This window comes from Mercenaria mercenaria, chromosome 3 (assembly GCF_021730395.1).
Source record: "Mercenaria mercenaria strain notata chromosome 3, MADL_Memer_1, whole genome shotgun sequence".
Lineage (NCBI taxonomy): Eukaryota > Metazoa > Mollusca > Bivalvia > Venerida > Veneridae > Mercenaria > Mercenaria mercenaria.
This window is the reverse complement of record NC_069363.1, coordinates 18,195,742-18,220,955: the sequence shown is the minus strand read 5'-3', so window position 1 is coordinate 18,220,955 and position 25,214 is coordinate 18,195,742. Positions and strand designations below refer to the sequence as shown.

The 25,214-nt window shown below is 37.3% G+C and overlaps 1 protein-coding gene across 1 annotated transcript in view; it reads left to right on the top strand.

Annotated features, from left to right (window-relative positions):
* Nucleotides 1-25,214, top strand: part of LOC123525344 (serine/threonine-protein kinase ATR-like) — a 138,499-nt gene extending 113,285 nt beyond the window's left edge. Inside the window, exons 61-66 of the mRNA XM_045304311.2 lie at nt 3,299-3,394; nt 15,457-15,610; nt 16,510-16,575; nt 16,884-16,969; nt 20,424-20,526; nt 22,553-25,214. Coding sequence (XP_045160246.2) covers nt 3,299-3,394; nt 15,457-15,610; nt 16,510-16,575; nt 16,884-16,969; nt 20,424-20,526; nt 22,553-22,726 — 679 coding nt within the window. The 3' untranslated portion in view covers nt 22,727-25,214. The remainder of the gene's footprint in view (nt 1-3,298; nt 3,395-15,456; nt 15,611-16,509; nt 16,576-16,883; nt 16,970-20,423; nt 20,527-22,552) is intronic.

The window sequence follows — 25,214 nt, the reverse complement described above, 5'->3', positions numbered from 1 at the left end:
TACCTTACCACTGTAACAGTGGTTCAGAAATCAAGATAATGAAGCCCACAGTACAGGCTCCAAGAGAGTAAGTTTCCTCCTACAATACAGGCTCCAAAAGGGTAAGTTGCCTCTTACAATATCTTACAACTGTAACAGTGGTTCAAAGCTCAAGGCAATGATGCCCAGCATACAGGCTCCAAAAGGGTAATTATGTCTCCCCCAGGAGACATATTGTTTTTGCCCTGTCCGTCCGTCCGTACGTCACACTTCATTTCCGAGCAATAACTGGAGAACCATTTGACCTAGAACCTTCAAACTTCATAGGGTTATAGGGCTGCTGGAGTAGACGACCCCTATTGTTTTTGGGGTCACTCCGTCAAAGGTCAAGGTCACAGGGCCCGAACATTGAAAACCATTTCCGATCAATAGTTAGAGAACCACTTGACCCAGAATGTTGAAACTTCGTAGGATGATTGTAGATGCAAAGTAGATGACCCCTATCGATTTTGGGGTCACTCCATTAAAGGTCAAGGTCACAGGGGCCCGAACATTGAAAACCATTTCCGGTCAGTAACTTGAGAACCACTTGACCCAGAATGTTGAAACTTCATAGGATGATTGGTCATGAAGAGTAGATGACCCCTTTTGATTTTGGGGTCACTCTGTCAAAGGTCAAGGTCACAGGGGCCTGAACATGGAAAACCTTTTCCGATCAATAACTAGAGAAGCACTTGATCCAGAGTGTTGAAACTTCATAGGATGATTGTACATGCAAAGTAGATGACCCCTATTGATTTTGGGGTCACTCCATTAAAGGTCAAGGTCACAGGGGCCCGAACATTGAAAACCATTTCCGGTCAGTAACTTGAGAACCACTTGACCCAGAATGTTGAAACTTCATAGGATGATTGGTCATGAAGAGTAGATGACCCCTATTGATCTTGGGGTCACTCCGTCAAAGTTCAAGGTCACAGGGGCCTGAACATGGAAAACCATTTCCGATCAATAACTAGAGAACCACTTAACCCAGAATGTTGAAACTTCATAGGATGATTGTACATGCAGAGTAGATGACCCCTATCGATTTTGGGGTCATTCCATTTAAGGTCAAGGTCACAGGGGCCTGAACATTGAAAACCATTTCCGGTCAGTAACTTGAGAACCACTTGACCCAGAATGTTGAAACTTCATAGGATGATTGGTCTTGAAGAGTAGATGACCCCTATTGATTTTGGGGTCACTCTATCAAAGGTCAAGGTCACAGGGGCCTGAACATGGAAAACCATTTCCGATCAATAACTAGAGAACCACTTGACCCAGAATGTTGAAACTTCATAGGATGATTGTACATGCAAAGTAGATGACCCCTATCGATTTTGGGGTCACTCCATTAAAGGTCAAGGTCACAGAGGCCTGAACATTGAAAACCTTTTCCGGTCAGTAACTTGAGAACCACTTGACCCAGAATGTTGAAACTTAATAGGATGATTAGTCATGCAGAGTAGATGACCCCTAACGATTTTGGGGTCACTCTGTGAAAGGTCAAGGTCACAGGGGCCTGAACATTGAAAACCATTTCTGGTCAGTAACTTGAGAACCACTTGACCCAGAATGATGAAATTTCATAGGATAATTGGTCATACAGAGTAGATGACCCCTAATGATTTTAGGGTCACTCTGTTAAAGGTCAAGGCCACAGGGGCCTGAACATGCAAAACCATTTCCAATCAATAACTTGAGAACCTCTCAACCCAGAATGTTGAAACTTCATATGATAATTGTTCATGCAGAGTAAATGACCCCTATTGTTTTTGGGGTCACTTGGTTAAAGGTCAAGGTCACAGGGGCCTGAACATTGATAACCAGTTCCGATCAATAACTTGAGAACCACTTGACCCAGAATGTTGAAATTTCATAGGATGATTGAACATGCAGAGTAGATGACCCCTATTGATTTTGGGGTCAGTCTGTTAAAGGTCAAGGCCACAGTGGCCTGTTCATATAAAATCATTTTTTAGAAATAACTTGAGAACCACTTGACCTACAATGTTGAAACTTAATAGGATGATTGGACTTGCAGAGTAGATGACCCCTTTTATTTTGAGGTCACTTAATCAAAGGTCAAGGTCACAGAAGCCTGAACAGTGACTTGAGAACTACTAGGCCAAGAGTGTTGAAATTTAGTGGGATGATTGGACATGCCAAGTAGATGATCCCTACTGCAGCAAACCATCAGTGTCTCTTTGACTTTTGCTCCTGACCCCTATTGACTTCTTGCCTATAGGACTTTGCATTGGGGGAGACATGCGCTTTTTTACAAAAGCATTTTCTAGTTGCCTCTTACAATACCTTACCACTGTAACAGTGGTTCAGAACTCAAGGCAATGATGCCCAGTATACAGGCTCCAAAAGGGTAAGTTGCTTCTTACAATACCTTATCACTGAAAAAATGGTTCAGAACTCAAGGCAATGATGCCCAGTATACAGGCTCCAAAAAGGTAATTGCCTCTTACAATACCTTATCACTGAAAAAGTGGTTCAGAACTCAAGGCAATGATGCCCAGCATACAGGCTCCAAAAGGGTAATTGCCTCTTACAATACAGTACTGCTGAAAAAGTTGTTCAGAACTCGAGGCAATGATGCCCAGCATACAGGCAATGATGCCCAGCATACAGGCTCCAAAAGGGTAATTGCCTCTTACAATACAGTACCACTGAAAAAGTGGTTCAGAACTCAAGGCAATGATGCCCAGTATACAGGCTCCAAAAGGGTAATTGCCTCTTACAATACAGTACCACTGAAACAGTGGTTCAGAACTCAAGGCAATGATGCCCGGCATACAGGCTCCAAAAGGGTAATTGCCTCTTACAATACCTTACCACTGTAACAGTGGTTCAGAACTCAAGGCAATGATGCCCGGCATACAGGCTCCAAAAGGGTAATTGCCTCTTACAATACAGTACCACTGAAACAGTGGTTCAGAACTCAAGGCAATGATGCCCGGCATACAGGCTCCAAAAGGGTAATTGCTTCTTACAATACCTTACCACTGAAACAGTGGTTCAGAACTCAAGGTAATGATGCCCGGTATAAAGGCTCCAAAAAGGTAACTGCTTCTTACAATACAGTACCACTGAAACAATGGTTCAGAGCTCGAGGCTTTGATGCCCGCTTTACAGGTTCTTAATAGAGGTACAGATTATGCAAGGCAAGGATGGCGACTGTACAGGTTCAAAGAGAATAAGTCAGCTACTGAATGTGAAACATGTTTACAGCAAACTTCTAAAATGTTCAACAGTTGTATATTTATTTCAGAGTGAAATTAAACATCTACAAGAACAAACTGTTACCGAAACATCCACCTGTATTTGGGGAATGGTTTCTACGGACATTTCCAGATCCCACATCGTGGTAATTTTGAAACTGTTTAACCTTCTTTTGTCAAGCAATCAGTTGTCTGTCCATCAGCTATTTTCTTCAAACAACATGTCCCCAGAAACCATTGTGGGAGTGGGGTTGAATTGATGAAACTTGGCGGAATGTTTTTATGCCCCCAGCATCTACTGATGTGGGAGGCATATAGTGATTGTCCTGTCCGTTCGTTTGTTCGTCCATCCGTACGAAGTTAACCAAATGGGACCGTTTTGTCTAGCATCAATACCCCTAACTATAATGTCTTGATACTAATGCAGATGTAACCTGTGACCGTTCATCATCTTCAGATATCACCTGACCTCAGTTTGACCTTGACCTTGAACTTGACCTCGTTTTGGATTTAGGTTGCTTTGTATCGACAAGGATGCCACTGGGGGCATCAAGCGTTTATTGAACACAGCTCTTTGTTTGGATAGTCCTCTTAAATGCTCGTATGTCATATGTTAAAACCACTATTTGGGATAAAAAGCAACGTGTGCCCATTTGTGTCAGGTGAGCGATATTGGGCCATCGTGGCCAACTTGTATTTGGGATTCTGCAGTCAGATGTTATATTAATCATCATTGATATTGCTTTAAAGTGTGAAGATAGATAATAAAAGATTTCTTAGACATACAGTTTCAAAATAAGCAATTTGAATGATTATACAGCATTTTGGAAACATTTAAGGTTACACAATATGGCTTAACGTTATGTCTGAACTTTGAGAAATATTGTTTTGTTCTCTTCTGAACTTATAGCAATAGTGTTTTGTTCCCTGAAGATACTAACTTTCAACTTGAAATACTAAGGGTTTTCCCTCAGAAAGAGGGTCACCATGACCCCTTCATGTTTCTTTATGGGGGTCATTTTAAATTTTAAGGGGTTATTTGTTTTTTAGCTCGGCTGATTTTTGAAAAAAATCGAGGTCCAACTTTTCTCAAATACTATAAGAGCTACAGCTTTGAAACTCTACACACTTGTTTATCATTATTAGTGGACTATGTTAGCCAAGAACCATAGCTCTGATATGTATTTTGTCAGAATTATTGCCCTTTTTGTACTTAGAAAATTTGAGTTTCATGGTTAAAATTTTTGTTTCGGTTCACTTTTCCCCCAAAACTATAAGAGCTAAAGCTTTGAAACTTTGCACACTAAGTCTTGTTTATCATCATTAGATGAGTAAGTAGACCAAGAACCATAACTCTAGCCTGTATTGTTTCTAGGGATGGCAACGAGTACTGATTTTGGTACTTGAGTACTTGACGATTTTTTTTTTCGATCAAGTACTCTGTTACTCGTTAAAAGTAGTTTCCTTAACCGGAATAGGTGAGAATCGGCTGTATTTAGCATTTGTTCACAATTAAAGGGAGATAATTCAAAATCATTAGTTGTTTCACCATAATGTTAAATACAGATTTCAATACTTATCTTGAATAATCTTAATCTTGACCTACTGACCTACTTTCTTGTTTTTAAAGGTACAGCATAGAAATTTGGACCACGTTAAGTTATTTATAACTTTTGATACAGATTTCAATACTCATCTTAATATTCTTAAACCTGACTTGCTGACCTACTTTCTTGTTTTTGAAGCTACAGCAAAGAAATTAGAAATTTGAATGACATGTGTAATGTTTGATACAGATTTCAATACTCATCTTGAATGGTCTTAATTGTGACCTACTAGCCTACTTTCTTGTTTCAAGTATAATTTTTATTACAGTTTTAAAGTTCTCATCTTGAATAGTCTTCATCTTGACCTACTGACCTACTTTTGTTTTTGAAGGTACAGCATAGAAATTTGGACCACATTTATAACTTTAGATATAGATTTCAATACTCGTCTTTAATATTCTTAATACTGACCTACTGACCTACTTTCTTGTTTTTGAAGCAACAACAAAGAGATTTGGACCACCTTTATAATTTTGTAACAGATTTCAGTAGTTTTCTTGAATAATCTGTACCATAACCTACTCTCCTAGTTTTTATAAAAGTGAATAGACAAATAAATGTAAATAAATTGACCCTAAATGACCTGACACTGTGTTAATATGCTATCATGGCTGGGACTTTATTTTACGGTTTGTTTTCAGTACAAAGCAAGCCATTTTTAGCTCGACTATTCAAAGAATAATCTAGCTATTCTACTCACCCTGGCGTCGGCGTCGGCATCACACCTTGGTTAAGTTTTTGCATGCAAGTACATACAGCTATCATTTAAAGGCATATAGCTTTGAAACTTATTTATTCTTTTTCTAGGTCAATTACCAACCTCACTGGGTCAAGTTCCATAACTCTAACATGTATTTTGAGCAAATTATGCCCCCTTTTGGACTTAGAAAATTCTGGTTAAAGTTTTACATGCAAGTTACTATCTCCAAAACTAATGCAGATATTGAATTGAAACTTCACATGTGTCTTCGGGGTTATAAAACTAGTTGATAGCACCAAGTCCCATAACTCTGACCTTCATTTTGGCCAAATTATGCCCCCATTTGTACTTAGAAAATTTTGGTTAAAGTTTTGCGTGCAAGTACATACAGCTATTACTAAAAGGCATATAGATTTGAAACTTATTTTTTCTTTTTCTAGATCAATTACCTACCTCACTGGGTCAAGTCCCATAACTCTGACATGTATTTTGGCCAAATTATGCCCCCTTTTGGACTTAGAAAATTCTGGTTAAAGTTTTGCGTGCAAGTACATACAGCTATTACTAAAAGGCATATTGATTTGAAACTTATTATACCCCCACCAAACATGTTTGAGGGGGGTATATAGCAGTCAGTTTTGTCGCGTCCCATCCCATCGCATCCCGAAATCTATTATCTCAGTTATTACCAAATGGATTTGATTCAAACTTAAAATACATGTTCCACCTTATCACCCACATCATGTGACTCAAGGTGCATAACTCTTGACACCAAGTTTTCATGAATTATGTCCCCTTTAACTTAGAATTTAAGGTTAATTTTGTTGTATTTTCACTATATCTCAGTTATTACTAAATGGATTTGATTCAAACTTAAAATTGATGTTCCACCTCATCACCCACATCATGTGCCCACATCATGTGACACAAGGTGCATAACTCTGACACCAAATTTTCATGAATTATGTCCCCTTTTACTTAGAATTTAAGGTTAATTTTGTTGTATTTTCACTATATCTCAGTTATTACTAAATGGATTTGATTAAAACTTAAAATAGTTGTTTCACCTCATCACCCAGATGATGTGACATAAGGTGCTTAACTCTGACATACATTTTTTTATGAATTATGTCCCCTTTTACTTTAAATTTAAGGTTGATTTTGATGTATTTTCACTATATCTCAATTATTACAAAATGGATTTGATTCAAACTTAAAATAGATGTTCCACCTCATCACCCACATCATGTGCCCACATCATGTGACACAAGGTGCATAACTCTGACACCAAGTTTTCATGAATTATGTCCCCTTTTACTTAGAATTTAAGGTTAATTTTGTTGTATTTTCACTATATCTCAGTTATTACTAAATGGATTTGATTAAAACTTAAAATAGTTGTTTCACCTCATCACCCAGATGATGTGACATAAGGTGCTTAACTCTGACATACATTTTTTTATGAATTATGTCCCCTTTTACTTTAAATTTAAGGTTGATTTTGATGTATTTTCACTATATCTCAATTATTACAAAATGGATTTGATTCAAACTTAAAATAGATGTTCCACCTCATCAAAAATATTTTTGTGTTTTTATTTATTCTATTATTAATATTATATTAATAATAGAATAAATAAAAACACAAAAATATTTTTGAACTTTTTCTGCATTTCTTGTGTTCTAAGCAAATGTAATGAAAAAAAAAATCGTTGAAGTTTTAAGATGATTTATTTATTTGCAAAATGGCCAAATGTTTTTAGATTTCCAACAAAACAAAGTAGATCTATTATGACAATTACTATTAACATCATAGATTTCAAATGACAATGAACTCTTAACTGTACAAACTATAATATTACAGCACATATTTTTATGTATAAAACCCCTAATAAGTAGCGAGTTTTAGATGCGTTTTGTAAGATTTACTGAGAAACTACTTTTAAAACTATGAGGGTTTTAAGTAAGGTTATTGGACCCAGTAAAATTGATACAGTAGTTTCAAATTCATAACTGTTGTAAAACAAAGAGCTATAAAATAATGTATTTTATAGTTCTTTGTGTAAAATTAAAAGAAAGGATAAATATCTATCAATTTAATAAATTTGGGGAATATGTCTTAATGTAAAAACAAAATACAAACCAACATAATGTTTCAATTTTCAGATTCATTTTAAGATTTACTTAACAAAACCAACAATGTTATGATCATTTTCACTTCCAAAGAGTAAAAAACATAAACGTTTCTCCACTACCCAATCAAGTACCACGTTTAAAAAGCAAGTGATCAACGAAGCATGTACAGATAAACTTTTACCTGTAACATGCCTGGGGCTAATTTCCGCTACCAGACACGGTTTTATGGCTCTTAGCCTGTGTATTGCTGTCAAATCAAGCCAATTGCGCTGGTGTATAAATTTGTTAATTGAGGGGCCCATAGTAATAAAAATCGTAACATGCCAGCTAGCTGGGGGGGCCCGGGCCCCCTGGCCCCCCACCTGGACACGTGCCTGCACCCACATCATGTGACACAAGGTGCATAACTCTGACACCAATTTTTCATGAATTATGCCCCTTTTTACTTAGAATTTAAGGTTAATTTTGATGTATTTTCAATATATCTCAGTTACTACTGAATGGATTTGATTCAGACTTAAAATAGATGTTCCACCTCATCAACCACATCATGTGACACAAGGTGCATAACTCTGACACTAATTTTTCTTGAATTGTGTCCCCTTTTACCTAGAATTTAAGGTTAAATTTGATGTATTTTCACTATATCTCATTCTGATTGGCTTAGAGCCAAAGGGAAGTAACCTTTTTTTTAACTTTTGTACTGAGTTTCTTCCCCATAAATTCCAGAAATAAGTCTATTTTTAGAAATCCTATTTTTAGATTTTCAATATTTTAGGTATTTTTCTTACTTTTTTATTATAAGTCCTATGTAAAAAGTAAAAACATTTTTCTGTGATAACATGGGTCGGTAAGACACTTTTTTGTATTCACTTTTAGTGTATCTCTAATATTAGAGATTTAATATATTTACTAGTATTACTATACTAGTATTATACTAGTATTACTTATATGTGGAAGCCCAGGATGAAGTACTCCAAAGTATTTTTAAGATTTCTTATGGTTGCCATTCTTCTGTGACAAGACCGTATGGTGGAGGTATGAGTCACTCCTGTGACAGTTCTAGTTTTTTCTTTTTTCTAGATCAATTACCTACCTCACTGGGCCAAGTCCCATAACTCTGACATGTATTTTGAGCAAATTATGCCCCCTTTTGGACTTAGAAAATCCTGGTTAAAGTTTTACATGCAAGTTACTATCTCCAAAACTAATGCAGATATTAAATTGAAACTTCACATGTGTCTTTGGGGTTATAAAACTAGTTGATAGAATCAAGTCCCATAACTCTGACATGTATTTTGGGCAAATTATGCCCCCTTTTGGACTGCGAAAATCCTGGTTAAAGTTTTGCTTGCAAGTACATACAGCTATTACCAAAAGGCATATAGCTTTGAAACTTATTTATTCTTTTTCTAGGTCAGTTATCAACCTCACTGGGTCAAGTTCCATAACTCTTAACATGTATTTTGAGCAAATTATGCCCCCTTTTGGACTTAGAAAATTCTGGTTAAAGTTTTACATGCAAGTTACTATCTCCAAAACTAATGCAGATATGGAATTGAAACTTAACATGTTTTCTTCAGGGTTATTAAACTAGTTGATAGCATCAAGTCCCATAACTCTGATATGCATTTTGGTCAAATTATGTCCTGTTTCGAACTTAAAACTCTTTTGATATTTAACATTTTGGGTAATAATTCCCTGCTTCTGTGACAATATTTCGAATAGTCGAGCTTGGCTGTCTTACGGACAGCTCTTGTTGTTTAAAACATTACTTCAAGTGTGAGCCTCATGACAATGAAAGACCACACAGCATTTTCTTCCTGAACACAGCAGATGGCAGAAAAAAAGTTTTTGTGCCATTTTTAGCTCGACTATTCGAAGAATAGGGGAGCTATCCTACTCGCCCCGGTGTCGGCGTGAGCGTCACACAAATGTTAAAGTTTGTGTACCACCCCAAATATTTTCAAAGTCCATTGAGATATTGCTTTGATATTTTGCATACTTGTTTACCTTCATGACCCAAGTCTGTAAAAAGGAGGAGGCAACATTATCAAGCATTTTGACTGAATTATGGACCCTTTTCAACTTAGAATATGCTTATTGTAATGTTAAAGTTTGTGTACCACCCCAAATATTTTCAAAGTCCATTGAGATATTGCTTTCATATTTTGCATAATTGTTTACCATCATGACCCAAGTCTGCAAAAAGGAGGAGGCAACTCTATCAAGCATTTTGACTGAATTATGGCCCCTTTTCGACTTAAAATATGCTTATTGTAATGCATACATGTGATCTCCCGCGCGGGAGGGTCAAAATCCCGATTTTTTTCACCTTGCCTCCCGTCTCCCAACCAAAACTATAATTCTCCCGCTTTTCAAAAAAAAAAAAAAAAAGAAAAAAATCAGTATTATGACTTGGTTGATAATTACCGAGGAGTGCCAAACATGTTTACACAGTAAATCAAAGTGTCACCGACTGTTGTGTATTAAACATGTTTGACACATATAGTGGACGCAACTTGACCCCGATGGTTGACCTTTGTATTATAATACATCTACATCTACATCTACAGCATACGAAACTCTGTCATCAGGTTGACCATTACGTTTCGGCTAGTGGCAGGAAAAGTAAAAAAAGCATGAAGATAAAAGATATGTATAATAGGAAAGATAGAAATAGTTAGATCAAAGAGAGAATGCATGAGGGGTAGTTCTCAGACTGCGTCGGTTCCTTAGCGTCAGACCAACCCGGCAAGCGTAGCGCCTAATGGGAATTCACCCAACCGGTACTGCTCCAACCATCATCGGTTCTTAAAACAGTCTGAGAAGGATAGCTGCTTAGAATGTCATCTTGGCAAGCTCCTGCTTGAAGTGTACCAAGTCAGGAGCCTCAGCTGTTGTTGCCGGTAGTGTGTTCCAGGTGCAGATGGTACGAGGGAAGAAGCTATACTTGTATGTGTCTGTCCTGGCTGAAAGTTGCCGAAATTTGGATGAGTGTTGGGCTCTCGTACGTGTAGATGCAGGTTTAAGGTAGTCGGTGGCATTGATGTCTACCAGATTGTTCCGGATACGATACATCATGGTTAACTGGATCTTGTCACGTCTGGACTCTAACGTTTCCCAGTGGAGGTCGTCGAGCATATCCGTAACGCTGCTAGTGTTCCTGTATCTGTTGCAGGTGTAGCGGGCCGCTCTGCGTTGAACCATCTCCAGTTTGTTAATGTTATGTTTGGTGTAGGGATTCCAGACCGAAGCGCAGTACTCGAGGTTGGATCTTACTAAAGCGAAGTAGGCTTGCGACTTGGTGTCCTTATTACGCACTCGAAGATTACGTTGGAGGAACCCTAGCATACTGTTGCCCTTCTTCACTATACGGTCTATATGTGTGTTCCAAGATAGGTTGGAAGCGACGTCGACACCAAGGTATTTGGAGGAGGATGTTTCTTGCAGGGTAGATCCCTTTAACATGTAGGAATAAGGTATTCTCTTCTTTGATCTTGTGACCCGCAGGACGTTACACTTATCCGGATGAAAATCCATGCCCCACTTCTGTTCCCAGACTGAAAGTTTGTTGAGGTCGTCTTGGAGGAGTTCACAATCCTTTAGATGCTTGACTGGCCTGTAGACAATACAATCGTCTGCAAATAGTCTACATCTGGATGCAACGCAATCTGGTAAGTCGTTAATAAAAAGAAGAAAGAGCAGAGGCCCTAGGACGGTACCTTGGGGCACGCCGCTAACGACTGGAGCATCATCTGATGTGACACCATCAACAGTGACTCTTTGGCTTCTATTGGAAAGGAATGACCTTATCCAATCAAAGGTTTTCCCTCTGATGCCATAATGGCAGAGCTTGGCAAGTAGGCGCTGGTGAGGCACACGGTCGAAGGCTTTCGAGAAGTCCAGTATGACGAGGTCCATGGTAATGTTCTTGTCGAGGGATACAGCAAGTTCGTCTGCCAGTGTGAGGAGCTGAGTCTCGCAACTGCGTCTGGCGCGGAAACCATGCTGGCAGTCTGTCAGAATCTGGTGTTCGTCTAGATGATTCATCATGTTACTTGTAAGAATGTGTTCTTGCATTTTACAGCAGATACTGGTAAGAGATACGGGCCGGTAGTTGCTTGCTTTAAAACGGTCGCCCTTCTTGAAGATATACTTGGGATATACTTGTTAGTCAGCTGATGGAGAGTCTGTTTGAAAGTGAGCCAAGATGTGTCTATATCATATGTAGTAAACTGGTGGAGTAAGTTTTAATGCATGTCTTTGAGGTCTTTCTTGAAGGAGTCATAGTCTGCTTTGCCATACATGTAGACTATCCGCTTTATGGATGACTTGGTAAATGGCCGCAGACTAGATTCAATGAAAATGGCATCATGGTCTGAAATTCCTGGGATGACATGAGTCTGGTTGACAAGAGTCGAGTTATTGGTGAAGAATAGATCTAGAGTTGAAGATGTTGTTTCAGTGATGCGGGTAGGCTCTGTCACCATCTGTTCCAAGAAGTTATCTTTTGCTAGGCCGATGAGTTGTTGGCATTGTGTCCCCTGGGTAGATGATGGTCGGACAGTCTCGTGCTCCCAATCTATATCCCCTAGGTTAAAGTCACCTCCCAGCCAGAGATGAGCATCATTTCCTGTAGGGATACGGGAAATATACCTCCGTAAGTGGTCCAGTTCTTCAGGTTCAGTCTTACGAGGGGGCTTATAGTAGGATCCTATGTAGAGATCTTTAGCTCCCTTAACCTTGACTTTAGCCCACACTACCTCACAATCCTTATCGTCTTTCAGTTCCTCTGGTTCCTCACTGTGGAACAGATTTGAGATGAGCAGGAATACTCCACCTCCCTTACTGCTGGTGCGATCTTTTCGGTAGACCTTGAATTCAGGGGGGAAAACTTCTGCTGAGGATACTTCAGGGGTAAGCCATGATTCGTTTCCAATGACAACATCAGCCTGTGTAGATTGAATGATGTTCTTGAGTTGGGCTGGTTTCCCTGCAGATTTAATCGATTGGCAGTTAAGGATGACAATACGAATTGGCAAGTCCTTCCTTGTGGGCTTATATACCTTGTTTGGAGATGATGTGGCTATAGGATTGGTGAAGCTGATCTCAGAGTCTGGTTGGGATTTGTCGAGGAAGCTGAATGTGTTCGATGTCTCGAATATGGTAGAATCAAAAATACCCGTGGAGAAGTTCGGAATTCCACATTGAATGCACTCCCAACTGATGTTCTTCGTTATACCTCGATACACGGCATCTGACATGCCCATACAGTCTTGGTGATACCAAACGTCACAAGTGTCACAGCAAACCCCTGGTGTGCTCCAACGAACAGCCTTTGAACACACCCCGCACGGAAACTTGGGTGGACGAGGTCCTGGGTTGGGTTCTGGAGCGTAAGATTCTGCTAGCAACAGGCTGCATAGGTAAAGAAGTACCAATTTTTCTCGACAGACAGGTCCTTTCTGCTTTGACATACATGATCTCAAACTCGAAAGCAAGTGTGTACTAAGAGAAGTACTTACATTCTGACGAACCAAACAGTCTTCATTTGAACCAATAATGTGATCATTCTCATATTCAGACACTTTATACCTGATAAATAACCCAGCTGTGAGTAAAAAGATGCAGTACTGTGGATAAAACATGTCCAAATTCAAACCGGATGTTTACATTCTGTACCAAATATTTACAGGAAGTGGCTATCCATTCTGTAAGAATCGATCAAAGTCAATCTGAAGCAGTTCAAAAATCGGTGGTTGGGGTGTAAATCACATCTAAAAGAGTTGATCTTACCAGGAAAATACCAAAATAATATGCATTGCAGCTATTAAGATAGAAAAAAATGAAAAAAGGATGAGCTTGTTGAGAAAAGACCGCCACTAGATACAACCTATTATTGAAAAGGAGTGTACGTAAAACGCTTTAGCTGTTTGCATTCATAAATTTGAAACTGACGGCTACCCTAAGCACCCCATATTTCTACAATAAAATAATCGATATGAATAATCAGCCTAAGGTCAACCATCGCGGTCAAGTTGCGACTACTATAGCTGGAGGAAAGCGTTGTTTTTCACAGGTGAATTTTGATAACATGATTATTGTTTTGATAAGGGATTAGACAAGCAGGGCCTTTTCCACCTGTCTCACGGGGCCGAATATCGACCCATTCTCAATGCCAATTTGGCTCCATTTTTTACTTATATGAAGCAAAAAGAACTCCAAGTCATAGGAAATAATTCCCAACTGAAATGAATTTTTGATTATTCAAAGAAAATAAAATCACATAAATAATTGTTGGAAAAACCAACCCAGTACTATTTTTAGAACATGAATGTTATTTCCCCTTTTGCAGTTACGCCATTTTCTTCCAATGTTTACCAAATTAATTTGCTAATAAAATCGGACTTATTTCATTGAAAATTGGATGAAAACACATACTCATTTATTTGATAACTTCAGTCTACATTATTTTGGTAAGGGTAAATACATGTTGATTTCTGTTTTCTGTTTTTCATGTCAAAATCATTATCAGTATTTTCATACGAAAGTGGGTGGGGTAAGGAATTTACATACCGTAATTTATGGGTTGTGTTCAGACCAATTTAGAGCTTCGTTTTTTTTTTCAGTCCTCGAGAAGAATAATGTTAATGCATGTTCACCACCATTCCAGACCTAAATTGAGACTTTGTTTCAACAAATTTAATCTGTTTAACTTCTGTAAAACAGCATGCTCGACTTTTCTCAGTGATTGACTATGAATTAAAGCTTTGCCAGTAAAAGGGGCAGTTAACGCTTTGCCAGTAAAAGGGGCATAATAGTCAATATCTTTGAATGTAACAGAGATATTGGACATTACATAAAGCTTTAACTAAAAAATGTAAGTTAAAAAGTGGCATAACTCAAAAAAAATTCAAATCAAGAGTTATGAGGATCGATTGTTTCTACTGGTGTAGACTTACGCGTTATTTTGTGGCCTAAAATGTTGGATTTTGACTGGAAGTTTTGTGTCCGCGCGCTTAATTTATGTCGATAAAAAACCTCCAGTTTTGAGACCCCAGCTCCAGCTGAAAAATGGCAAACCTCCAGTTTTGAGATTCTGAACTTATCACATGTATGTGTAATGTTAAAGTTTTACTCATAGCTTATATTATACTATCAAGCACTGAGAATAGTCAAGCTGGCTGTCCACTGACAGCTCTTGTTGTTGAACGGTTTTACATTATTGTCAACTTGTGTTGTACTTCCGACCAAATCTACCTGATTACTTAGTGTAGATTGGTTTACAAAGTATACAGATAGTCAAGTGTATCCCTTAATTATAACTTTGGTCGCAGTCCACGTTACTAATTTGTACTGATGCGCGAACGAGTGCTTATTTTACTAGACTAGGTACGAAAATTTGCATCGCCGAAAATTTGGTCATGAACTCATTTGCATCATCAGTGACGCAATTAGAATTATTATATGGGTCATCTGGGAATATAGTTTACTAAAACTCACAAAATTTATGTGTCAGGGAAAGCCCTGAATACTGTTGTTCTCTAAAGGTAATTAAAAATTTACCCTTGAAATAGATTTAGGAGACAAGTAACAGTTTCAGTATGAACTGTGCCAATCATTGTACGTGATCGACTGCCATGCATATAAACTTCCTGAAATTTTCCATATATACAGGCCAACTTTAACATGTTAATTATATAACTGCAAAACCATTATACCATTATATCTGCATAACACTGTTACGTATGTAATTGTTTAGGTACAATGCAAGACTTGCGTACTGTAAGACAGTGGCTGTGATGTCAATGGTGGGATATATCCTAGGTTTAGGTGACAGACATGGGGAGAATATTCTGTTTGACTCCACATCTGGTGATTGCATACATGTGGATCTTAACTGTCTCTTTAACAGGGTAAATATTGGAGCTTCATAGACCAAATAAATGTAATTGTGAAACCTGCTGTAGGGGCCTCCGTGGCCAAGTGGTTAAGGTCGCTGACTTCAAATCACTTGCCCCCTACCGATGTGGGTTCGAGCCTCACTCTGAGCGTTGAATTCTTCATGTGAGAAAGCCATCCAGCTGGCTTACAGAAGTCGGTGGTTCTACCCAGGTGCCTACTCGTGATGAAGTAATGCACAGAGGGGCACCTGGGGTCTTCCTCTACCATCAAAGCTGGAAAGTTGCCATATGACCTATAATTTTGTTGGTGCGACATTAAACCCAACAACAACAAAAACCTGCTGTGAATAGAATTGAAAAATTATAAATTGAAAGTTTAATTAGCCTTGCATTCTCAACAAGAAATATATTCCCATACAATGACTGTAAGTGGGGGCACTTGTGTACTTTGAACACATCAAAAATTATCTAGTTTTGTAATATTAGTACTAGATTAGTACTAGATCTACAGGTATAAATTGATTGGGACTTCCTACATATCCATGTATATGCTTATTGCACCAAAGTTACTTATGCAAAAATAGATATGTTTGGGTTTTTTCTTTCATTGCAAAATATATAGTGAATTATACAAATATTGCAGTTTTATCTCTAGTATAAAGTGATGGATCTGCTTGTTTCTGTGTGGCAGATTCAGAAATATTGAAGCTGAAGTATGATTTTATTAGTTTTAAACAGGATGAAGAATGAATTATTCTCTGCATAACTTAAGGATTTACATAAATCAGATATAAAATTCAACATTCCAATGTAGGTTGAAGTGACATCTTACAGTTATCATGATTTATTATATTAGAGTACTATTTACAATGAATTACTGATCTCATTGTATCTGATTGATCATACTCCAGGGAGAGTCCTTTGAATGGCCAGAAAAAGTTCCCTTCAGGTTGACACACAATCTGGTACATGCAATGGTAAGTGATGCATTTCACTCATTATCCAGACTCTAGTATGCAAAAGAACAAAAAAATATTGGGAGAAATGGTTGAAACGTTTATTCTGTTGGTATCGTATATGTAACTTAAATAGCATGAATTTAAGTATTCACACAAAAGTATCGATATTTTAGAAATTAGCTGGTATTTCTTTAAGAAATAGATAAAGCGAAGAACTAACTCCAGAAATATACTTTTTACTTCAAAACTGGTATTTCTTTGTAGGTAATGCCAGAAAGAGATGCTAGTACATAACTGAGTTACATTTAGAAATTGTATACTTACAGGGACCTTTGAAACTTGAAGGAATATTTCGGCGTGCTTGTGAAGTGACACTGAGAGTAATGAGGAAAGAATCTGAACCATTGATGAGGTAAGTGCATTACAGAGAGGCCTTTGATACATCTTTTCCATATTATTGATAAACCCTAACAGAACTTGAAATACTCATGCCTATTTCTAAGCCATAGGTTACACCCATGACCTCAGTTTCATGGCGGAAGCAACAGACAAGTTTTTGTGGGTAAGGTTGCTGACTTAGAATGACTTGCCTTCACAATGTGGGTTGGAGTCTTGCTGCAGGGTAGAAATCTTCATGTGAGGAAGACATCCAGCTGGCTTACGGAAGGTCGGTAGTTCTACTCACGTGCCTGACCATGCTGTAATTATGCACAGAGGGGGACCTGGAGTCATCTTCAACCATCAAAAGTTTGAAAGTCACCCTATGACCAATAATTTTAAACAAATAATATTCACTTTCAAAAAGGTAAAAAAGCTTTAGATAAATTATGTTCGTCTGTTTTGGCATTTTATAATCCCTAAAGTGCCCAAACAGACTTCATTGTAGGACGGATTACACCAAACTGGAAGTGACTACTCAGTGTTACATGTGAAGTAGTCCAAAATGTAGTTGCATGCTATGGATGAAATCTGGTATAATGAGTGACATGAGGAGGTGACAGTTAAATTTTTGGCTTATGTGTATTGCTTATAGTATTGAGGATAGATCTAGACCATTTTCATTGTAAATTTCTTGGAATAAGTTTTATTCTTTGCAAAAAATGTCTACCTACGCGTAACTGCTAAACGACTGTTTTCATGGGGGCATTTTTAGAGGGTGATGTTTCTCAGAACAGATTATTTTTCTTATATTCAACATAACATGTCAATATTTTTCTATTTTTGATAAGAAGACATGTTATACTAAATGACCATGTATGGTTTTCATATCATTGAAATGCTCTAAAGTGCTGAAAATGAGGTCTGAATGTTTTGTTATTAATATGAAATAAATAAGGAATTGAATTGGTAGAATGTAACCTATATAAGATTTAGAAAGGAAGTGGGATGAAACTCCGAAGTGTAGCCTACCAGGAAAAGGGGTACGATCAAGAAAATGTCAAACCTATTGTTTTGAACAGTCCTATTACTTCGCTACTTGGTCTTATGTTTGCCTTCCTTCCATCACGCAAGGTGGGATCCTCTGATAACTTTACATATACAAGATATTTGTCAATGAAACTTTGGTCTTTGTTAGTTGGCAATGTGGAGAATATGCATGTCCTTTTTAGCTCACCTGTCACAAAGTGACAAGGTGAGCTTTTGTGATCGCGCGGTGTCCGTCGTCCGTCAGTCCGTGCGTGCGTGCGTCCGTGCGTCCGTAAACTTTTGCTTGTGACCACTCTAGAGGTCACATTTTTCATGGGATTTTTATGAAAGTTGGTCAGAATGTTTATCTTGATGATATCTAGGTCAAGTTCGAAACTGGGTCACGTGCCATCAAAAACTAGGTCAGTAGGTCTAAAAATAGAAAAACCTTGTGACCTCTCTAGAGGCCATATATTTCACAAGATCTTCATGAAAATTGGTCAGAATGTTCACCTTGATGATATCTAGGTCAAGTTCGAAACTGGGTCACGTGCCATCAAAAACTAGGTCAGTAGGTCTAAAAATAGAAAAACCTTGTGACCTCTCTAGAGGCCATATATTTCACAAGATCTTCATGAAAATTGGTCAGAACGTTCACCTTGATGATATCTAGGTCAAGTTCGAAACTGGGTCACGTGCCATCAAAAACTAGGTCAGTAGGTCAAATAATAGAAAAAACTTGTGACCTCTCTAGAGGCCATATTTTTCATGGGATCTGTATGAAAGTTGGTCTGAATTTTCATCTTGATGATATCTAGGTCAAGTTCGAACTGGGTCACTTGCGGTCAAAAACTAGGTCAGTAGGTCTAAAAATAGAAAAACCTTGTGACCTCTCTAGAGGCCAAATATTTCATGAGATCTTCATGAAAATTGGTCAGAATGTTCACCTTGATGATATCTAGGTCAAGTTTGAAAGTGGGTCACGTGCCTTCAAAAACTAGGTCAGTAGGTCAAATAATAGAAAAACCTTGTGACCTCTCTAGAGGCCATATTTTTCATGGGATCTGTATGAAAGTTGGTCTGAATGTTCATCTTGATGATATCTAGGTCAAATTCAAAAGTGGGTCACATGCCATCAAAAACTAGGTCAGTAGGTCAAATAATAGAAAAACCTTGTGACCTCTCTAAAGGCCATATTTTTCATGGGATCTGTATGAAAATTGGTCTGAATGTTCATCTTGATGATATCTAGGTCAGATTCGAAACAGGGTCATGTGCGGTCAAAAACTAGGTCAGTAGGTCTAAAAATAGAAAAACCTTGTGACCTCTCTAGAGGCCATATTTGTGAATGGATCTCATAAAAATTGGTCAGAATGTTCACCTTGATGACAGCTAGGTCAAGTTTGAAACTGGGTCACGTGCCTTAAAAAAACTAGGTCAGTAGGTCAAATAATAAAAAAAACCTTGTGACCTCTCTAGAGGCCATACTTTTCATGGGATCTGTATGAAAGTTGGTCTGAGTGTTCGGCTTGATGATATCTAGGTCAAGTTTGAAACTGGGTCAACTGCGATCAAAAACTAGGTCAGTAGGTCTAAAATTATTAAAATCTTTTGACCTCTCTAGAGGCCATATTTTTCAATGGATCTTCATGAAAATTGGTCAGAATGTTCACCTTGATGATATCTAGGTCAGTTTCGAAACTGGGTTACGTGCGATCAAAAACTAGGCCAGTAGGTATAAAAATAGAAAAACCTTGTGACCTCTCTAGAGGCCATATTTTTCATGTGATCTTCATGAAAATTAGTGAGAATGTTCACCTTGATGATATCTAGGTAAAGTTCAAAACAGGGTCACGTACCTTCGAAAACTAGGTTAATAGGTCAAATAATAGAAAAACCTTGTGACCTCTCTAGAGACCATATTTTTTAATGGATCTTCATGAAAATTGGTCAGAATTTTTATCTTGATAATATCTAGGTCAACTTTAAAACTGGGTCACATGAGCTCAAAAACTAGGTCACTATGTCAAATAATAGAAAAAACGACGTCATACTCAAAACTGGGTCATGTGGGAAGAGGTGAGCGATTCAGGACCATCATGGTCCTCTTGTTTCTGTTGCTATTGCAACATTAAAAAAAAATTTAATCTTAGGTAACTTCAAACTTACAAAAAACGTTTTCATGAAACACGTTACATAGATTGAAGACAATCAGGAAAACATTCAGTTATTTCCTTTAATCATTTGTCTGCCCTTATCCAAATTATCCATTTTGAAAAAAAAAAAAAAAACCCTCTGCCAAGATTATTCATATTATTCTAATGTGTCAGAAAACATGGCTGCCAGAGAGCATGGACCATTTTCCTCGTGTGTATAGTGAAAACTTTCAAAATCTTTGATCAGAAATTGGTGGTACAATTTTAGAATGATATTTAAAATGCAATTTTATTGTTTAACAGTGTGTTGAAGCCATTTGTATATGATCCTCTGGTAGAATGGAGCAAACCCTCACGAGGACACAGACACAATCCTACAGAATCGGGTGAAATTACAAATGAACAGGTATACTCTGAAAATGAAAAAAATTGTGTTTTGGGGGGGGGGGGGGGGGTTTAAAAGGTTAATAATGGCCAGACATGTTGTATGCATTTTTTATGCTCCCCAAAGGGCAAGCATATCGTTGCCGCTTTGTCCGTCCGTCTGTCCATCCTTCACACTTTTGTACGGAGTATAACTTAAAAAGTATTAATGGCATTTGATTGAAACTTCACATAATCATAGAAGCCATTGAGACAAAGTGCCATGTCAAAGAATCATAACTCTGCCTTACCTAGTTTTTTGTATTGTCTCCCTTTATTATACAAAATAATGCTTGTCCGGAGCATTTCTTGAAAAGTGTTGATGGCATTTCATTGAAACCTCACAAAATGATAGAGGCCATTGGCATGAAGTGCAGTGTCAAAGAACCATAACTCTACCTTACCTAGTTTTTTTAATTATCTCCCTTTATTATACAAAATAAGGCTTATCTGGAGCATTACTTTAAAAGTTTTAATGGCATTTCATTGAAACTTCACAAAATGATAGAGGCCTTTTTTTTCTAATACACTATTCCCCATATTCGGACAAGTACTTGCATTGGGGAGCATCATTCGGTTTTACCGATTCCTTGTTTTCTCTTTCGGTACAAAAGTCAAAATTAAGCACTGATACATGTAGTGATGTGACTTTAGTTTTAAACATGTTACTTCATACTCTGAAATCCTGTTATCTCATGTTTTGGGCAAAAACTGTTATTTTCGTGGGGATATGCGTAAGTGAATTTAAAGTTTTTGCCATAAAATGATTGGAAATTTTACTTTTTGTTGGAATTTAAGCTATGAAAACAATCACAATTATTAAATGATTTCATGGTATATGAATAGGTAAAAGAAGCAATATGTTTTTCTGTTTTTCATGTCTTGATTTTGAACAGAAGGTAATTGTACCCCCCAACAACAAATTTTAAAGGGGGGGTATACTGGTTTCAGGTTGTCTGTCTGTCTGTCTGTCTGTCTGTCCGTCTATCCGTAGACGCAATCTTGTGCGCACCATCTCTCCTTATCCCCTTGACAGAATTTAATGAAACTTCACACAAGTGATCAGTACCAACAGTAGTTGTGCATGGGGCATGTTAAGTTCATTTAGAAAAAAAATTTGCAGAGTTATTGGACTTTGTTTTTTTGTTACTATAATATATACATAGACACAGTCTTGTGCGCACCATCTCTCCTCATCCCCTTGACACAATTTAATGAAACTTCACACAAGTGATCAGTACCAACAGTAGTTGTGCATGGGGCATGTCAGGTTCTTTTAGAAAAAAAAATTGCAGAGTTATGGGACTTTGTTTTTTTGTTACTATACTATATACATAGACAAAATCTTGTGCGCACCATCTCTCCTCATCCCCTTGACACAATTTTAGGAAACTTCACACAAGTGATCAGTAACAACAGTAGTTGTGCATGGGGCATGTTAGGTTCTTTCAGAAAAAAAAATTGCAGAGTTATGGGACTTTGTTTTTTTGTTACTATACTTTATACATAGACACAATCTTGTGCGCACCATCTCTCCTCATCCTCTTGACACAGTTTAATGATACTTCACACAAGTGATCAGTAACAACAGTAGTTGTGCATGGGGCATGTTAGGTTTTTCAGCGACAAAAATTGCAGAGTTATGGGACTTTGTTTCTTGTTAACATACTATGTACATACAGTCTGCATATGCAATCTTGTGCGTGCCTAATCTACCAAACCCTTACACACAATTTAATGAAACTTCACATAAGTGATCAGTACCAACCCTAGTTGTGCATGGTCATGTTACATTCTTTTAGATGAATATTCTACATAGTTATGGGAATTTGTTTTTTGTTACTATACTGTATACATACAGTCTATATACATACAGTCCACATAATTATGCAATCTTGTGTGCGTCAAATTGCAATGTACTGTGTCAGTGCATGCGGGGGGGTACATTCATCACCTTTAGTGATAGCTCTTGTTAAGTCCTTCTATATTTCCTTTCGCTACTGTTACAGGGGCGTGTTCATGTACAGAATATTGAGCAGAGGCTGCAAGGAATTCTAAACAAAGGGACCAAACGTAGTGGCCTGGCTCTGTCTGTCGAAGGACACGTGAATCATTTGATTCGTGAAGCAACAGATGAGAACAATCTGTGTCAGATGTACATTGGATGGGCTGCCTATATGTAGTGTCAATTTGCATACATTTGCCCATCACTGACATTGTTTTAGTTATGATGATGATAATTTGCAACATCATTTTATTGGATCTTTCTTTGTTAATCAAGACATTGTAGAAGCATATTGATATGTACCAAGCCAAGATTTTGTCAGCATACTGAATTTGCTTAGCTGAAGATGCATTGTGTAGGTCTTGTAAACTCATGTTGTTAGTTGGAAACCTACTGTTTGGTCCACCTTTTCTGTCCTTGATTTCTCTTCGTATATAAAACAATACAGTTAATATTATAGTCATTATAAAACAAACTCCAGCGGTGGTGTAAGGAACTTCCCTTAAATTTCAAAATATCTTGGCTATTTATTGGTTTTAAATTTATTGTCAATAAAAATTTTGAGAGGGTTTTTTTGCCATTTCACCCATTTTGGACCATAAAGTTTCAACTATGTTTGATGGACAGCTGTTAAATGTTCAGGATATCTTAAATTAGAAAAAAAAAAATAGAAATAATGTGTAAAAAAAAGTTTGAAGATTTTTATTTTCATTGGCAGAAAGTAAATACATTTTTAGCTCCACTATTCGGAGAATAGCGGGGCTATACTACTCGCCCCGGCGTCGGCGTGACCCTTCTTGGTTAAAGTTTTTTGGCAACCTTTGTTTTTCTGTCATATCTTTGTTACTATAATTGCTTTTATCTTACTGTAACTTCACATAAACATTGTTCAGTATACAAACAAAGTATGTATAGGGGCTGAGCCCATTATACCCAAGGTCAAGGTCACCAAGGTGTTATACTTGGGTTATTTTTAAGGTTAAAGTTTTTTGGCAACCTTTGTTTTTCTGTCATATCTTTGTTACTATTGCTTATATCTTACTGTTACTTCACATAAACATTGTCCAGTATACAAACAAAGTATGTGTAGGGGCTGAGCCCATTATACCCAAGTTCAAGGTCACCAAGCTGTTATACTAAGGTTATTTTTAAGGTTAAAGTTTTTCGGCAACCTTTGTTTTTCTGTCATATCTTTGTTACTATTGCTTATATCTTACTGTAACTTTACATAAACATTGTCCAGCATACAAACAAAGTATGTGTAGGGACTGGGGCCATTATACCCAAGGTCAGGGTCACCAAGGTCTTATACTTGGGTTATTTTTAAGGTTAAAGTTTTTCGGCAACCTTTGTTTTGCTGTCATATCTTTGTTACTTTTATCATACTGTAAGTTCACATAAACATTGTCCAGCATACAAGCAAAGTATGTGCAGGGGCTGGGCCCATTATACCCAAGGTCAAGGTCACAAAGAAGTTATACTTTGAATTATTTTCATGTTAAATTTTTTCGAGAGCTTCATTTATAGACATATCTTTGGTACTTTAAAAGATAATGAGTTGAAATTTAAAGTATTTGTTTATAATCATCTGTATGTGTGGCTACATACCCCATAACTAATTGTGTTTTTGACAGAATTATGCCCCTTTTGTACTTAAACTTTTTTGCAATCTTCGTTTTCTGGATATAACTTTAATGCAATATATGATAAAGACTAGAAACTTAAAGTGTACCTTTATCATTATCATCTGCATGTGTGGTAACAATCCCCATAACTCTGATTTGTATTTTTGACCGAATTATGCACCTTTTATACTTAAATTTTTTACAAACTTCGTTTTCTGGACATAACTTTGGTACTATATAAGATAATGACTTGAAACTCAAAATATATCTTTATCATCATCATCTGCATGTGTTGTAACAATCTTAATAACTCAAATTTGTGTATTTGATGGAATTATGCCCCTTGGTGTATCTTCTTTTTGAAGTAGAGGTCTCTTATTCAGACATATATTCATTTTACTGTCAAATCCTTGAATAGTGGAGCGCACTGTCTTGCGGACAGCTCTTGTTGGCTATAGCATTGACATTATTAAAGACATCCTTAAAATCGAAAAACTTCCTACAACCACACATGGAAACCTTTAGTATGATTTAAAACTTAATCTGGATCTTGCAATTACTCCGGTAAAACTTTTCAAGAAAAACCTATTAAGGAGTTGATAGATCAAACAGTAGTTCATTTTCTGTTTTATCCAGTTCATTTGAAAGGATTTCATGGGAGCCAAATCTTTGGCTAGTACACTTTCTGTATGTACAGTTGGTAACATTCATATAAGATGGCTGAATATATTAAGACAGTTTTTGGGCACTATATAATGTTTATATGTTGGACATTAGAGCATTGAATTTTTTCTGCAGGAGTCGCCAATATGGGTAACTGGTGGAAACTATAGATAAGCTATGCACACGCTTTGATATATAACCATCACAACTACGCTTGGTTTCAGCTTGGTATAACTGCTAAAAATTTGAAAGTAATATGTTCTTTTAAAATGAGTTTGAGAAATACGTTACTTTTTACCATGAAAGCTCTGTTCTAAGTTATGTACTCTGTTGTTTATACCTTGTTAATATATTTGGGACAATAAAAAGGGAATTAAA